Below are 18,466 nucleotides of genomic sequence, written 5' to 3' on the forward strand. Positions count from 1 at the left end.
TAATCGTTAATTATTGCGTATTTGATTTTAATAATATATTTCACTATGTTTATTGTTGTAACATTAAGTGTCATTTAAAAAAAATTAGTTTATATATTTCATTACTCGTTAAGGCTATGGGCCTTTTTATTTCGTCGACCGAGGTATTTAAATTCTCGAAGACGGCCCTGTTGATCCATATGACCTCCCATAATTTTCAATCAATCAATATAGTAAAAAAGAAGGTAATTATGCGCAGACTAAGCCATTATGGAACCATGATTCACGAAACTATCTATAGTACGTAACGATAGTTGACCTATATGATGCTGCCATTTTTTATTGTGGTTTTAGTTGAGTTAGTCAAGATTATGTTTCCCGTTAGGATTTTACCTGTACTCTTTAAACCTGTTCATTTGAAGCGACACGTGATTTGCATACCGGACAAGTGGCCTTTAATCTTAGCCATTTCACAATGCATGCAGAATGGAAGTGATGGCCGCAAAGAAGTAAATGAAGTGGCGCCCCGTCTTCATAGTGGCTGAGACATATACAACATTCCTGAAAAATACAGAAAGATAACAACAGTATACATCAGCCAACATGTAAAAAAAAGTAATGCTAAAACTAATAAAATAGAGCAAGTTATAGAAAATATTGAAAAGAAATGTTTCGAGTCAACCCAGTTGACCTGAATTATAAAATTACCCGTTTGACCCGTTACACAACCAGACTCACTCACACATTTTGCCACCTCAAATGATGATGGCTAATGCCTAATTCTCAGGACATTAGCTGTTCTGCATTCTCACTTATGTCTGTTTGTTTAAAATATATTATACATAACTTACACTTGTAAAAAACAATATTATTATTTATCAGTAACAATATAATCCTTTGAATAAGACCATATAGGATTTGTATATGTCAAATAGACTACTCTGCACAACTCTCACTTGTCTGACCAATTTGACCTATATGAACCAATGCCGACGTGTTAGCTATTTTTTATTTGGCCCGTTTTAGATTAAACACAAATCACTTCGACCCATTCATAAGTAAATGGGTCGAAAATGCTCTGTGCACAACCGACTATTCAATTTTAAGTCTCAAATAGACAAATATTGATCGGTAAATAATTAAATCCTTAAGTAATTTGAAGCTTTTAAATAGTAAGAAATCATTTTATCATACCGCATATACAGTATGAATAACAAGTTCAGTAGAATAGTCCGGGTCATTTGTTACTTTTGGGATCATTCTGCATTCGCTAACACCAGGTTCCTCCACGTTAAAAACTTCGAATACGGGCAATCTGCTGATGTCAGCCTCTGATGCACGTTCCTGTGTATTCACATGGTTGTAAACATCAGCGAGAAACAAAATTAAATTGAACTAAAAATGTTTTCATCTATTTCACCTGGCGGTTCATGTAATACATGAAGGCAAGAATGCAGGGCAAGCAAAAACAGTAAGCAGCTGATAGTAAACAATAGAAAACAGAACGAAGGACGAGAAAGAACACGTCCATAGCCAAAAACGCTAGACTCAACCTGCAATCATTTGAAAACAAAGTAAGAAAAAACAGAAAGAAATTGAAAGAAACAGCTTGAAGCATGCATCATTATAAATCGTTGAAGAGTACCAGAATAGATGTGGAGTGGCACTATTATTGTAAGATACAATCCAAACGAATCCAACCACCCCCCACAAACGAGAGAGCACTGCGATAAGCAAATCCCATCTGAATATATAAGACATCATTAGGGCATTTCAATCACAATAATCAATCAACCGCATCCAAAAACTTTTGTATAGTGTCAAATAATGTTGTGATTCTTGTGAGAAAAGGGATTATCTATTTTTGCAAAAACATCAAAGATGACATTTACTTCAAAAATTACACTAATAGCCCTGTATAAACATTTAGCTGGCTTCAAAAGGCTAGACTAAGACGCAAATAACTAGACTGTGAAGAGAAACAGTAAAAGTAGGCATCTGTTCCCTGAATCCTATTCAAGATATCTGTTTTTCCTATATAAAATACCTCCATCTGATTCACTATATGACACTTGAAAACTCATGATTGCCTAAAGTCAACATTCTTGGTAGAACTTGACAAAGTAAAAAGATGTATAGGGAGAAAATATAATACTTCTATAGGACATGCTAAAGGCATCAGTATTCACATATGCAATACTTTAGCAGCTTAAACTGTACTCTTACCACAAACACACTATATTAGGTTTATGAAGCATGTAAAACCTTAAGCGGTCAAATACGCATCATTACTTCTAGGGTTTACCTTCCCAAAAGTTTCACAAACTACAATAAACAATTAGCTTACTCATGTTGAGTTGAACAAACCTCTTAACATTGAAGAAACTTGGTGATGAAGTCAGAAGTCCACGTGCTTCTACTTAACTCATTTTAAGTTACATAAACATAACTTTAACTATCATAAAAACATGATTGCACCTCAACTTATAGATAAAATTCAGATTTAAGAACAATTAATCGCATATGCAGTTGACCAGGGTTGATTACTTATTCTGAAACAGTTTCCATCTTAGACTAACTTTTCTTCCTTGGAAATTATTCATTCTCAGGATTTTAATTAGTATAATATTCCATGGAGGTTGTCGGATCCAATAAGGTTCAAGCTTCTGATATAACTCTTAGAATTGATCTTCTCTAATAAAGTGTAAATTATTATTGGCAATCAAGAACAGTTGGATCATTATGATGTATCTGGTCTGCCACCGAAAGTCAAAGCAGACCGTTTTTAATTGTATAATTGATCCAAGAATCTTATACAAGAATCTTTACAATTTTTCACCTACTTATAGGCTATGAACCAGTGCATCCAAGGAGATTACACCAATCCCTGTAACAGAAACTGTCAATAACCGCTAATAACGGCCTTTTTGACTTTTCGTTTCTGCCCTGTGACCAAATTTATACATAATTAATTCTATCTTATATAAATTTGTTCAATCCTACTGCATAAATACGTAAATAAAATAATCCTAAGCTTCGCATATAACATTTCATATGTTAATTCGGCCAATAGGCAACTAACTATATCAGGCAAATAGCAATTTCAAAATTCTCAGACCTAATTAGTAACAAAAACCGAAAGCAGCATAAACTCATTTTACCTAAATTAAACATAAATTCAAAACTAAATTCACCTAATCGGAAGAACACGATCTCCTTCACCTCCAAGCTCGAACCACCGACAACTGATTCTCTCCTACCGCTCCTCTTCCTATACTCCACCAACAAAACCACCACATTAGCCACACACTGCACCGCGTAACCGAAAATCCAAACCCTAAGTCTCACACTCCTCTCTTCCCGCGTAATCCAAACCAACATAACAACCGAAACCACCACAAACGCGAGGTTCCACACCGCCTCCACAACAACAACCAGAAATGCGTAGCCGAAATCCTCTCGGTAATCCTCCATCTGTAACGCAACGGTCTGGCTCACTATCAATGACGCGCCACGCCGGCCGGCGAATAGGCCTAGCAGCATCGGAACTCTAATCGATGTTTATACAAAATCAAATATCGATGTTTCTCTTCATAGCAGCTGGATTATTTAAGCTTTCAACGAGATTTATTTTGCCATCCCACGAAAAAAAAATTGGGCGTTCGAATAGATTTGTTTTGGCGTTGAACGAGATTTTCTTGGCTTCCGACAAGATTTTTTGGACAAGTGTCAAAATATGGTTGGTTAAAAATTCGTTGAGTAATGATTAAAAGAGCAAACAAAATCAAATATCGTGTCGTCTTGTCGAGTCGAAGAGTTTTAGGGTGGGAATTATAGGAATTAATTGGTTAAATGGACGTTTTAGACATTTGAAGATAAACGGGGTGATTTTTTAAAGGGACAAGGACTAAAATGTCCTTTTGGCTGGTCAACGTCAACAAAATGTTTATTTGATGAACCAATTCTCAAAATGTCCACACTAAAACTTGTCGAGTCAGTCACTTTTTAATCATTAGCTGACGGAATTCTTAACGAACTAGATTCTGCTACTCATCGTAAATCCCTAGAGTCGCTAATTTTTTAAAATTTAATCCATTGTAAAGAGTATAGTTTCAATTTACCCCAAAAGTTTGGTATTTTTGACAATAAAGTGGTGTAGATTATTAAATCACTTCAAGGTTATAAAAATTAGAAACACTCCACTTTTGTGAAACAAAAATGATTTGTGTGATTACTAATTGCTTTGATTACTAGTATTGAATTCTCTTGCTCTAAAAATAGAAGTGTGTATGGGGAGGTTTGGTTCATTTGCTTTCAGCTCAATTGAATAGAAACCGAAAATTTCGGTTTTAGGATAATGCTAATTGGCAAGCGAGTGAGTGAATAGGTAGAATGATTGCCTTTGCTCTCATTGTAGTCATACACTAAGATTATGGTGACGAGGACCACGGTCCTTTGTCCAGACCATACATTGGTATCCTGTTATTATCAGGCTGGCTATTTTGTTATTGGTTGTCCCTTGTTTTTATGAGATTGAATTTACATGATAGCAATGAAAGTGATTACATCATTTATTTCGAGTCAAGTCAAATTAATCATTATAACAACTCGTGTGACACCTTATATGGGTCGTATGAATATTTTCTCCATATCATACGACCATATTTATCATTTGTGATATATTTACTAAAAGGTAATGACTTCGGTAAGAAAAATAGAAAATCGTTCAAACCGTCAAAACTAAAACGTTAAACCTTTCGGTTCAAGCAACCCATCTTCCGAAACCTTAATTAGCGCTTCGGCTTAGCATTCTCATAAAAATTCACCTCTTTAAATACAAATACAGAGGTGTAACCTAATTACAAGATAGCGAGATAATAAGAAGTCGTTAGTAACTATTTTAATATTCAAACCAGATAATTATCCGAATAATAAATCCATATATAGAAATAGATACATGTTCAAGCCATTTCTGAACTATTAACACTACCAAAAGCTTCATGTCTATTTTTAAATACTGCAACTCTCCAAGTCCATTCTTGCGACTATTTGATTGTCACTACCCACGCTGCGCCTACTTCCTATGTCACACCATTTGATACAAAAAAAATAATAATGATGATGGTCATGTAAAATATCACTTAAAACATAGCATATAACTAGGGGTGGCAGATATGACCCATTTGGTTGAATGGGTTGTAATAAAATGTATATAACCGGTCAGAATGGGTCAAACTATAAAAAAGAAATGATTGAACGGGTCAAAATGAGTTGACATTTCTCGAGGTTTTTTTTTTAATGGAACAAGAAAAGCGGAGGAAACTTTTTTGTTTTTTTTTACTTTTTTAGTTTTTGATTTATATTTCGAGTTATGTTTTTTAATTATTATTTTTTTTTTTTGAATTTTCTAATGAGGGGTCTTTGAAATGGGTCAGGGTTGAGATTTCAGAAACCCCTCATTAAAAAATAAAAAAAAAAAAATTTAAATCATAACTCGACATATAAATCAAAAACTAAAAAAGTAAAACAAAAACTAAAAAGTTTCCTTCGTTTCGTTACCAAAAAAAAAAACCCTCAAGAAATGTCAACCCGTTTCAATCTTTTTCTTTTTTTTCGTTTGACCTATTCTGACCATTATATACATTTTATTACAACTCATTCAACCCAATGGGTCACATTTGCCACCCCTACGTATAGCTGTCGTTTATATATAAACCCGAGTGAAAGATAAGACTTACTTTTGTAGCGTTTGACCGCCTTACATAATTTACTTCCACATTTACATGCGAATGCCTTCATGGGGTGGCTATCATCATCAAAAGCAATACCATAATCCTGCATTCATTTTACAAACACACGCTTAACATCATCATCTTAGCATATATGTCATAGTTAGAGGTATAAATGAGCCAAGCCGCTCATGAGCCACTCAAGACCATTTCGCTAAAAGATCGAACTGAGCTGAATTTAAACGAACTCAAGCCTAACAACAAGCTTGTCTGATAAACGAGCCTGAGTCTGTGTTCGGGCATCACTTATTGAGATCAAGTAGGCTTGCGAGCCTAAACAAGTCGATTATTTATTTATTTATTTTTAGAGTGAATTGTGGTTTTTGTCCATATGGTTTATCCAAATGTGCGGTTTTAGTACAATAATTTCAAATTTGCGGTTTTCGTCCCTGTGGTTTTCATTTCACTTGCAATTAAACCCGACCCCACTAACCCTGTTAAGTTGGGTCGTTAAGCAATAAGCGTGCCCTCACGCAAGGGGCAATTTTGTCATTTTTTATCCCCAAATCGAAACCCAGCCCTAATCCCTAATTACGAAAATCAAGGTTTTGACATGTTTGACTTAGGTCTGAGGTTTATTTGGATAAAAGGACAAAATTGCCCTCACATGAGGCCAGGTTTAATTGCAAGTGAAATGAAACCAGAGGGACGAAAAAAGCAAATTTGAAACTATTGGATTAAACCCGCAAATTTGAACAAACCACGGGGACAAAAACCGTAGTTCACTCTTATTTTTATTTTATATAACTTTATGATAAAAATAGCTAAATAACATATATTATGTTATATGTAAAAATATAGTTATAAATTTATATAATTAAATTAGTTAATAAATAATAAACTAGACGAGCTTGAGCTTGAAAAACTACTCATGAGGTGAGCCCGAGCTCGGCTTGTTTACACCGTTAGTCAAAATAGCAACATGGCAACTTACCCAAGTTAACTCTTCCATAGCTTTTACCTCCCTAGTAGTGAAAAACGCATGCTGCAAATTCAAATAACACGTAAATTAGTCATATGAACAAGTAAATGCTTGTAACAGATACATCACAATAAACTAAAAATAGTACATGGTAATAGCGATGATCCAGCGGCTCCACTTCAACCGGGATCTCAACCATGTTAGCATCCACGCATCTATCAAATCAACCAAAAAAGTATTCCACTTTATAAGATATTAAAAAACCAATAAAAGTTTGGAATAAACATTTAAACGCTTAACATGGAAACAAAGACCTATGGTTAATGAAGCGTGCAACGTTCCCGAAAGACATGGCATCCAAATAAAGAGCCTCGTTATCTTTTAAGAACCGTTCTGAATTCCAACCAGCTTCCAATACGACAACGTGTGAATGTTCTACATTCTTGTTTTGTTTTTGTTCAAATAACTCATCGTTTGTTACAACTTCCCCAACGTACTCACACACGAATGTCCCCCTCGGTAAGTCCTCGAGAGTCCTAAGCCCCCAACCCTTTCCTTCGGGTGTCATAAATACCTGCAAAAAAAAAAAAACTGTAATGTTAAGTTAAATTGTTAAAAGTCCACAACTAAACATTTGGTAAAATGTTACACTAACCTGCAACTTTGCTTGTATGCCTCTCTGAACAACACGATTTCCACAACTCATACCACAACCGCACTTATGCCAGCATTCCTTTATAAACGTCTTAACCAAATGACCTTTGCACGAACCGAATGGAGACTGGTTTGTCTTACTCTTTCTCATCCTCTCGAGTGGACAATCATCACAATAAAAGTAGTCCTCTTTTGTCGGTTTCACAGCGCTATCGATGCATCTTTTAAGAAATGTTTCACCCACTAACCCTTCAGTCGTGTAAGCAAACTCACCCTTGGTTTCTCCCGCACAAGCACACGGCACTTCACGCGATAAACAATCACCAAAACAATCCGGACAGCAGTTTTCATCAGATATACTGGCGAGCATGGACTTCACATTTGCAGCATTATGGCTAACATTTTTCTGAATGTAGGTGAATGCAGGTAGTTTCTCGTTATCAACCTCGTTAACTACTGATATTTTTTCTTCTTCCAAACCGCGAGTTATATCATCCACCCTGCAATTCTTGGGAATAATACTAGCACGATGAGACGCATTCGCTTGTTCGGTGAACCCTTGGCATATGTCTTTTAAAACTTGTGCGAGAGACAATTCCATTCCAAAACCTTGAAACTTCTCTTGATATATATCCTCAACGCGCTTTATAACAGCGTCAAGACTGGTACTGGGCCCGATAGGAGGCTTACATATGGAAAAAGTGAATTTAACTTCACCATTGGACGAAGAAGCTATGTCGACCTCGGATGACAGAGGTGACGGTGGTACATCATTCTCATTCTCAATATTATTATTATTATTATTATTATTATTATTATTATTATTATTATTATTATTCTTTCGGTTCATATTGTTATATTCCAAACACAAGTTTTCGCCATTCTCGCATGAATATCCTGCAGGATCTGCACATATTGCTAACATATAATCAACCATTTAAATAAATAATCAAACATTATAAAAACTAAGACATACTGATATACATACTTGAGCACGAGGCTTCATTGCTTCTAAATCGAGGTCTTCTTACTAACGGTTCAACTTCTTCATCTTCTTCGGGATCATCATAAAACTCAAAGCCGTGTTGCACGATTTCATTAGTCTGCATATCATATCATTGATCATTTAGTTGCAAAATATTAAATATAATCCGGCTATAATAAGATCAAAATTTACCAAATTTATCGTGAGTACCTTAGGGCCCTCGGGTTCAAAAATAGCCTCAAAAAGCACTTTATAGTCGTCGTCCTCAATATACGTCCAGTTCTTTTGATAAACCAACAAGAGGGGTTTTAATGCAGATCTTACTTTTCTCGGAGTTACATCAAAACGCTTCATCGCTTCGCATGCTTTTTTACTTTTTTCCAGATATAGTTTCGAAGGCGCCATCAGTAAATCCAACCTACACATTTAATAACAGAAGATATACATGAGCATCTTAAACATTAACTAACATTATATCTTAATCTGCTGTGAGTTTGAATAAGAAATACAAACATTTTAGAGTTAATTATGCCATTTCAGTCGATCTCACTGACACATTGGTTAACTTCTTGTAAATAAACCAAAATAGCCTAATTAGTTTTTAAAATCATTTTCTCAAACCACAAATCAACTTACAGACTACGCAAGCTTAGGGATGCAAACGAGCCAAGCCTGAGCTCGACTAGGCTCGAGATCAGCTCGTTTAACTTAGAGAGAACTCAAACTCGGCCCATTTATTATTTCCCGATTAATTTATACTATAATTGTATATATTTCTATATTATAATTTTATCTATAACATATATATTACTATGTAGTTATTTTTTTTATAATTTTATATATAATAATTGCTAGTATTTCACGACCTGCGTGTTGCAGACTTGCAGCAGAGCCATTGAAAACAAACAAATTTCACACGTTAAACCGCAAAACAGTTTAACGTCTCCGAAAGTTTATTTTAAAGAAAAATCTTCTATGTATCCATGCGTTATAACAAGGGCGTTGACAGTATCAGAAAGCTTATGCAAAAAGTCAAGCACGTTTATAGCAAGGGCGTTGACAATATCTGAAAGCTTATGCAAGAAAGTCAAGCGCGTTGCATCGGTTACAGTTAAACCAAACAAAAATTAGACATTAAAACGTTGAATCACGCATGCTCGTTGCGGCATGTTAACTCGCAGCTCAATCAGATTTGAATTAATATAATAATAATAATAATAATAATAATAATAATAATAATAATAGTTAAATAAATTATAAAGTATAGGGTTTATTAACATTAAAAGTAAACCATAAGGGTTATTTGGTACTTACACTAAATACTAATAAAACATAGAAATTTCTATATGCATTAGAGGTTTGTACACATAGCTTTAGGACTTATACATATAGAAAAAAAACAATTAAAAAATACCATTGCCTACAAATTTTATTCACCAATCAAAATGCACAAAATATAGTAAAACCTAATTACAGATCACAACCATTTTTTGCTAATGTATGGGTAAATGGTAATCATATAAATATATATTCAAGGGCAACGAGAGGCCCAACACAAAAAAGTCGAAGTTCAAAAAAGTAAAATAAAATAAAAACTATCTAAATAATAGGCCATGGGCTCGAGCTTGTTTAAGCATTCGAGCTTTTAGCAAGCCAGTCTCGAGCAGCTCGGCTCATTTACATCCCTAAAGCTACTAAAGCAAAAAAACAGAGGAATACCCATCAATTATTTAAGCAAAATATCAACACAGATATTAAATTAAACACATGGTGTTTCCATTTCCGTACAAAAAAATTTTATGAGTTTAAAGAAAAATGGCGATCATAAACATTTTTAACTAGAAAGGTAACAAAATATTTAAGAATGTTGGGGGTTTGGGTGTGACAATAGATCATCAACAGTCTTATGAGTTGATTTTAGTTTTATAGTTTATTAAATAAATAAAATGCTGGGATAAAATTAGGGGTTACAGAACAAGAAACTTACAAGCAAAAGCTGCTTCAGCTTCAGCTTCAACTTGAACAAAATCTGATTTTTCAACCTTAAATGTTTAACTTCATGTTTTGTTTTTGTGTGTTTGAGGAAGATGAAAAGGTTAAGAAACCAGGGAAATAATAATGGAAGATGATCAAAAAGATGTTTTTTTTATTTATGTTTAAATGTAGAAATAGTTAAATGGATGGTGCTTGTGGTATGTACATATGGCAAGGTTAGTCCCTAGGTTTCATTTATTGTATTATTTGTTTCTGTTGTTCAGGCGGATATAACACAAGTAGTCCTTCGAGTGGTCGGGTTCTGATTTTGGAGAGGGGGTGCGGTGGACAGGGATGTAGGTCGGGCATAAGCTAAGAAGAATTGGTGTTGGGGAAAGTTTTATTTTCGTAAACTGAATAATAATGGTAAGGATACTTTGATGACTTTCTGAAATGGTAAGGATGTTTTGATTACTTTATGAAAAATCCAATAAAATTAGCGTCAGACGATATGTATTATGTGCAAGCAAATAATAGAGACTAATAGCAAAATAAATGAAATTAACCGTAATATGGATAACTTTTCTTGTACTTTATTCTTAAAAACATATATACATATACAAATATGACCTTTAAAATAGTGTTAGTACTTTTTTTCTTCAAACGTTTATTAAAAAAAACTAGCTAAGACGACCTTTTAAATTGTTTTTGGTCAATGTGAAGAAGAGATATTGACTGATGTAATGAGAAATATGGCGTATGTGGACCCTCAAAAACACTGTTTTAGAGAGAGAGGGGGGGGAGGTTCAAAGGTGTTCTTGCAATTCGTGTACGGAGAACACGAAATTGATACAACTATTAGAAATAGAAATTTTTAGACAATATAAGAAACATAGATACATGTTCACCGTCTTAAACGGTATATATACTTCATACCTAACTTTCTTTATAAATAATTTATTTGATAATTGGTTGATGTTATGGAATAAATACTGATAAATAGAAAAAGGGTTGTATGGTCATTTGCTGATAGTTAAAGGGGTGTTTTGCAATAGTTTGTTAGGTTGGTTTGTTAGTTTGGGCTCTTAAACGTGTATCACAGTTAGAATCGTTAATCAATTGAAAATTATGCTTTGCTCTCTCTCTCTCTCTCTCTCTCTCTATATATATATATATATATATATAACTTCTTCTCTCTATCCTAATCGAACCGTAACAGTTGATAATCGTTCGACTAATCAAGATTTAAATGTATTAATTTTCGACTCAGGTTAATTAGTTACAAGACATAAAAAACAAAACTCAGGGTGTCTAAAATTCAACCTAAACTATAAGTTTAATTTGTAACTTTAGGGCTGTATATGAAAATAAGTAAAAATAGTACCAACGTGTATCAAATACAACTGTCTAGTAATAGTAGCATTGCAATTTTGGGTGTTTTATTCAGTTCGGGTGGAAAAAATTAAATAGAGTTCTAGTTGGAATTCAACTCAATTTGCCGATGTAATCATGATACAACCATAATTAGCTATGCCTATTGGTGAGACTACCCCTGTTTAAGTATTTAACTGACAAAATAATAAATTTAGCACCTTTTTTTATAAAGTGTGAATTGCGGTTTTCGTTCACGTGATTTGTCCAAATATTTGGTTTTAGTCCAATAGTTTCAAATTTGTGATTTTCGACCATGTGTTTTCATTTCACTTGTAATTAAACCCGAATTCACTAATCCCGTTAAGTCTGGTCGTTAAACTCATCAGCTTGTCCTTCACGTAAGGGGCAATTTTATCTTTTTTTCACCAAAATACACCCCAGTCCCTCACGTGAGGGGGCTTGCAAATTAGGACTGAAGTTTATTTGGGGAGGAAAAGGACAAACTGTCCCTCACGTGAAAGACACGCTGATGGGTTTAACGACCAGACTTAACGGGATTAGTGAATCCGGGTTTAATTGCAAGTGAATGAAACCACAGGCACGAAAATTGCAAATTTGAAACTATTGGGCTAAAACCACATATTTAGACAAACCACATACACGAAAACTGCAATATACTCTTTTATAAATGCCACAACTTTTTTTTACCTGAAATACACTTCGAGCACTATCTGTAACGTGTTACGTTCAAATAAACATTAAGAACTAAACCTATCATTAATTAAAGTAAACAACTAAATCTGTAGGATGAATAAGCTATATTTTATTAATTAACACTTCTTAGTATACTTCATATGTTAAAAATAGTAGTACACTGGTATTAAGCCCACCGCGTTGCAGTGGGGGCGTAAAACCATGAAAAGTAATGTTAAAACGTTTTGTTCAAGCTGTATGTTGAAGGGGGGCGTACCCGTGCTTTACATCAAGATTGTTAAACCTAACGAAAATTAGATGTAAAATGTTCTATCACTCATGCTTGTTCTGGCGGATTTACGTGCTAATATTAAACTGAAGCGTAAATAATATTAAAAAAACTAAAATGTTTGTGTTTTATATATGTGAAGTAAAGGTACATCATCTTAAGCTAGTGTTACAAAAGAAAGTCGGTACAACCCCTTAAGCTAGGGCTACAACCCTTTAAGCTTAAAAAAGTTGAAAATTAATATATGTATAACAATTTATAGAAGGCTCTTTCCAGAATACCGGTAGCCAGTGTTGCAAAAACTGCTAGTCGCTAGTCGGGCGGTGGGGTAAGGACTTGCGATTAATCGGGATTAATCACACCGGACTTTAATGTATAATTTTCAGTTTTATATGTACAATAACACATTTTTATATTTAGTTTCAGCTTTATACATACACACACATTTTGGCCGGAAACTGGCTGAAATCTCGCTAGAAACCGCTATTTTTTGGCTGAAATATCGCTGGAAAACGCTGATTTTGACCGGAATCTCGTCGGAAATTGCCGATTTTGGCCAGAACCTCATAAAAAAAGTCGATTATGTCCGATTAATTTTGATTTTGGCCGGATTTGACTATTGACCGATTAGCCCAAACTTAATCAGTGAAGTGAGGGCAAGCGATTAATCAAGGATTAATCGGCCGCTAGTCGGGATTTTTGCAGCACCGCCGGTAGCGTACCCTAACGATATGTAACACCGACAGAACACAGACATGATGTACATGTTTTCTAACAATTTCGGTTTCAATGGTCCGGTACCAGCACTAAATATGGCCAAACCGGTACCGTATCAAGTTCTTTAGCTACTTTTCGGTATCGATATTTTACGGTACGGTACCAGTAAAATAACTTAAAATGTACAACTTTGATTAGCTTATATCAAAACTTATCAGTTATCATTAACAGTTTATAAAAATAACTTTACAATAAAATATAAAGCAACTTATTAGTTACATTAAGCCACATTAAAGGAAGATGCTGCTGTCTCAACAAACTTCCTAGCTCCCTTAAACCATCTTTTGTCACCAGCCTGTGCCTTGCATATATACAGTTTACCGTTCGACACTGTCGCAGTGATCAGTTGATGCTTACCGCCCTCATCTCCATCCGCTGTTCTAGTCAAAACTGACAAGCGATAGTATTGCTTCCCGTCAACCACTTGAGTTGAAGCCTCTAAAAAGTTAGCTGTCGCAACTGTATCTTTGTCGAACCCTCCCTGACATTATGCATCACAAAACTAGTTAATTATAATAATGAGTCTTGATGTAACAAGCGGTTAAATGTGATTCGGGTTAAATGTAGATTACCTCGGACGCAGTTTGGCCGAAGTAAGCTTGCTTCCCAAATAAATAATTTACCTGACAACATAAAGAACATGATCATTAATAAGATTAATAACAGGTGTAAGTCGTGTCGGGTTGGCGGGTGGAATTGTTCAGCACTAACATGACGCATAGTTTTATTCGTGACAAAAACATTAATCTTAAACCGTGCACACTTAAAATCATGTAACCCAAATAAATACAACCCATTTATTTAAACGTGCCAAACTGGCTGGTGGGTTGTAACCACGTTGGCGGGTCGTACAAAAATGGTTTAAACATGTCAAACATGTTAGCAGGTAATAAGTTGTAGACATGTTAATCGAGTTCGTTCGTTGTAAATAAAAGGGGTTAACGGGTTATTGGGTCAACTTATTTAACTAAAGTACTAAACAGGTTGGTGGGTCTATATGTTTAATTAAACGGGTTAAACAAGTCAACCTGAACTCGACCGGTTTAGTTAAACGGGTCGGGACCCGTTTAACTAAACCGGTCGAGTTCAGGTTGACTTGTTTAACCCGTTTAATTAAACATATATGGCCCGTTAAAATACAGGGATCAACATAGCACAGGCCGTTAAACTAAACGGATCAACAGAACACGGCCCGTCAAACTAAACGGGTCAACCGAGCACGGCCCGTTAAACTACACGGATCAACATAACACGGCCCGTTAAACTAAACGGATCAACATAGCATGGCCCGTTAAACTAAGCGGTTCAACCGAACACGGCCCGTTGAACTAAACAGGTCAACCAAACACTGCCTATTTAATTAAACGGGTCAACCCGAACACGACCCATTTAGTTAAACAGTTCAGCTCGAACACAGCCCGTTTGACTAAACTGGTCAACCCAAACACGACCCATTTAATTAATTAGTTTCACACTTTCACATGTGAAATCAATGAACAGGTGATTGATTTGATTACTTGGGATAGGAACTCCTCCGGGGAACCATAATCAGTGATCGATTTCTTGTCCGTAGGGGTTACAATGACTGCGAGATTGCTCGTTGTGTCGAAATTGTCTTCGTATCTGAGAATCTGACCCGGGTACTCTACCTCCTTGCTCGGGTTCCATTTCGCGGGTATCGGCAGCTTGAATCCGTCACCATTATATGGCAAGAAGTCTGTGTTCTTCTTTGGTTTACCAAAAACATTTGCTGGCATAAACACAAACACCTTCAGTGCATATATTATGTTTCAGAATTTTACACAATCAACAAGTTGAATTCAATAAAGATGCAAGTTTCATACAGATTTTAAGTTTGGAAACGAGCCGAGCCGAGCCACTCGTGAGCTACTTGAGCTAGGATCAATAAAAAGCTGGAAGTGAGCTGAGCTTTTCCGAGCTCAAGTCGGGCCGAGCTGTGCCCGAGGCTCAAATAAAGCTTGTTTGGTTATCAAGCTCGAGCCTTATGTATATTTAAGTTTCAGCTCTATTATTATGTGTATTAATTTCACACTGCACAGCCGAGCTTGGGCCGAGTTTTGGCTCATTTAAGGTACTACACGAGCTCGAGCCGAGCTTAAGGTCGTTTAAGGTTTTTATCAAAAATATATAAAAGTAATTAATAATGTATGTGAAACAATGAAAATAATAAACGAGCCGAGTCAGAGCTTCAAAAAAAAAGAGCTTGAAACAAGCCTAGCGTAAGCTCTAATAAGTCAAAGCAAGCCAACCTCATGCCTCATCAAGCTCGGCCTTAACTTATTGACATCCCTGAAGGCCATGCAAGCCTCGGCCACCGTCTAGTCCCGATAAAATTGTGCCCAAAATTTACATTACACTTATAATGTAAAAAATTAGAAACAAATAAAGCTTACAATAAGTTTGTAAAGTCGTATTTTTTTTTATCTTTTTTTTCTAAATTCAATAAAAACAGCCTATGAACCTAATAAAGCTCAATAATAATAGTAAACGTCCAATTGTAATTAACAACCACCTAAAGGATCTAGACTAATAAGTAATAACAATATAACTAAATAAGGGCCTGTAAATGGCATCTCAATTTTGAACAAATACAAATTAAATTAACGTGTTAAGCATGCAAATCAAATATGTAATTATACATACATACAGTGTAATTACGCTATATACAAAACACTGTATACAAAACAACTACTTTACATAATTATACACTACTTTTATATATATAAGTGGTAGGTTTAAAAGGAACCACAAAAAAGTGAGGAACTAAGAAGCTATGTCTTTTACATGTAAAAAAATAATAATAAATTCATTTTTACATGCTACACATTTTTGTATAATCCTTTTAGAGCTTTTACATATAAATACATATGGAATCTATTTAAAAATAATAATAAAAAAATTTTTAATCGGCTGAAAAAAAGTAAAAAAACATATTTTTTAGAAAATAAATTTTTTTTATTGAAATGTCTTCTATATTTATTTATAAGCAAAAGCTCCAAAAAGGTTTATGTTAAAACTAATTTTTTACATGTGAAATCAAGTTTTATATTATTTATTTGCATATAAAATGTATAGTTCCCAGTTTCTCATTTTTTGGAGTTTCCCATTTAACCCTCCACGTATATGTAATTACACTATTTATTTGATTCGAATGTTTAGTACAGTTTTTTAGTTTGTACACTGTGAATCAAGGTCAGGGGATAGGAGGAGTACCGGGTTGACCGTACGCTGCATCGGCAGGTGAAACTTTGGTACCAATAGCAACTACTCCTATTAAAACCGTTAGAGCCAACCGACGAGACACTGGCTCGTCCATGGTCGACTGACAAACGATTAGGTGGTGTGGCTTGTTTGAAAGTTGGCGTGTATGTGTAGTTTTAGCTAGTGTGGGTAGCAGGTGGTGAGGTTGCAATAAGCAGACTTTGGATGCCATTGTTGTATGAGATGTATGTAATTGTGATATTGGAGTGACTATTGAAGATTTAATAATAGAGTTATGATGTTTGGAATTTGGATAGGGAGTTATATCATAGGTTGGTTTTGTACTTTTGTGTTTTTTTATAAATATATTAGTGGGCCACTAGGCAAGTCTACAAGCTTCCTTAAGTTTCTAGTCTTTTAGAAGATAAAAGTTGTAGACAACTAGACATGTAATATGTTTGATGAGTTTAGAGTTTATAATACTTTAAAAGTTGTTGATAAGCTAGTGGTGGAATGGAATCGGTAAGAGAGAAAATTGGTGTTTTATATGACTCGGGTTGAATTACTGTCTCTCATTATTTAGTTTTAGAGGCGTCAGGATGATGATGGCAAACTAGGCAAGTGGTTTTCATTATTAGGATCTTTTAACTGAACGTGTTTTATCTCAACACGCTATCGTGCCTTAGGACGAGTGTTCACGCGCGTTGACCCGAAGGTTTTTCTACATTAAAAGACGAGTGTACAATAATGCGGTGAAAGGATTCATTGCCATTAAAAAAACTTTAAAAGCTTATAAATATTAATAAACCTTGCATTTGGAAAGAAAAAGAAAGAAAAAAGAACTTTACATTTGTCCATGTCATTAATTTTTATTTTATAAGTGATTTCATAGATCTCAAAAGTGATTATAAATAATAGGTGTGTAAAATGTGTCATAAAAGTATGCATATATGCTTTGTTTTGTTATTGACAAGAAGGGCACTCTCTTTAAAATTTTAATTTATCTAAAAAACTGGTTTAAATAAATGAAAACTGGTTTTTAGATAAATTAAAATTTTAGATAAATAGCTTCAACAAACAATGTTTAAACTCAATATTTTTATGTAAAAGGAGGTGGGGTGTATTACTCGAACTCACAACACCTAAAATAACACCAACCCAAATTAAAAAAGGCGACACACTCATCCCATTTTCATACTCGTATGCCTTTTCGTCATGTCCACCCGTACTCCTCCCCGAGTTCCATAACCCATAAAGCTCATACGTTGCCGCTACTAGAGTCTAGAGGTACCACGACAGTGTGCTAGGGGTGCTAGCGAGCTCGCTCGCCGCACATCCTAACATCATCTATGTTTCATCTACTGTTTATAGGTGTTAAGGATACAATATTATCACGTTTTTAGAGCACTCATAATTATTCCTCTATCTTCAAACTAAAATTACATTAAAAATCATTACATTTTTTCTTTTTTTTCAACTAAATGATACGTTTTATACCTTTATGATTACCACTTCTCGCTCCTTTACTCAAAATCACTTTTAAATAGTATTAAAAATAATAAAGAATAAACAGTAACTTTTCAAATATATAAAAACATCACCACACTTTCTTTCTCTTCTACTCGCAACACCCTAACAAGGGATAGGATGCGAATACTCTTGGGACATCGAAAGCAAAAGAGGGAACATTTAAAGTCAACACGATTAAAATTTATTTTGAGTAAAATAGCATAATCATAAACAAAATTGATAGAATATAGGAAGGACTAGAATTTTCTAACTCAAAAACTAAAAAGTCATCTACCTAA

General features: G+C 34.7%; 2 protein-coding genes and 1 pseudogene across 2 annotated transcripts; all 3 read right to left on the reverse strand.

Moving 5' to 3' along the window:
• Nucleotides 1–328: 328 nt before the first annotated feature.
• On the reverse strand, nucleotides 329–4,981 carry LOC143615492 (E3 ubiquitin protein ligase RIE1-like; annotated as a pseudogene).
• Nucleotides 4,982–4,989: 8 nt separating this feature from the next.
• On the reverse strand, nucleotides 4,990–8,789 carry LOC143615493 (histone-lysine N-methyltransferase SUVR4-like). Its single transcript, XM_077088605.1, has 8 exons — nucleotides 8,540–8,789; nucleotides 8,333–8,447; nucleotides 7,346–8,250; nucleotides 7,005–7,264; nucleotides 6,839–6,905; nucleotides 6,703–6,753; nucleotides 5,718–5,814; nucleotides 4,990–5,060 (listed from the first exon to the last, which is right to left on the reverse strand). Exons 1-8 carry the CDS (start codon nucleotides 8,753–8,755, stop codon nucleotides 4,990–4,992), a joined length of 1,782 nt encoding a protein of 593 aa, XP_076944720.1. The 5' UTR covers nucleotides 8,756–8,789.
• Nucleotides 8,790–13,656: 4,867 nt separating this feature from the next.
• LOC143615497 (oxygen-evolving enhancer protein 2, chloroplastic-like) lies at nucleotides 13,657–16,952 on the reverse strand. Its single transcript, XM_077088609.1, has 4 exons — nucleotides 16,671–16,952; nucleotides 14,954–15,186; nucleotides 14,009–14,059; nucleotides 13,657–13,917 (listed from the first exon to the last, which is right to left on the reverse strand). The coding sequence occupies exons 1-4, from the start codon at nucleotides 16,888–16,890 to the stop codon at nucleotides 13,657–13,659; spliced, it is 765 nt and encodes a 254-aa protein (XP_076944724.1). The 5' UTR covers nucleotides 16,891–16,952.
• Between the last annotated feature and the right edge of the window lie 1,514 nt (nucleotides 16,953–18,466).

Source organism: Bidens hawaiensis, unplaced genomic scaffold, assembly GCF_021521415.1.
Source record: "Bidens hawaiensis isolate Kalapana, Puna unplaced genomic scaffold, B.hawaiensis_p1.1 tig00043416_1, whole genome shotgun sequence".
Lineage (NCBI taxonomy): Eukaryota > Viridiplantae > Streptophyta > Magnoliopsida > Asterales > Asteraceae > Bidens > Bidens hawaiensis.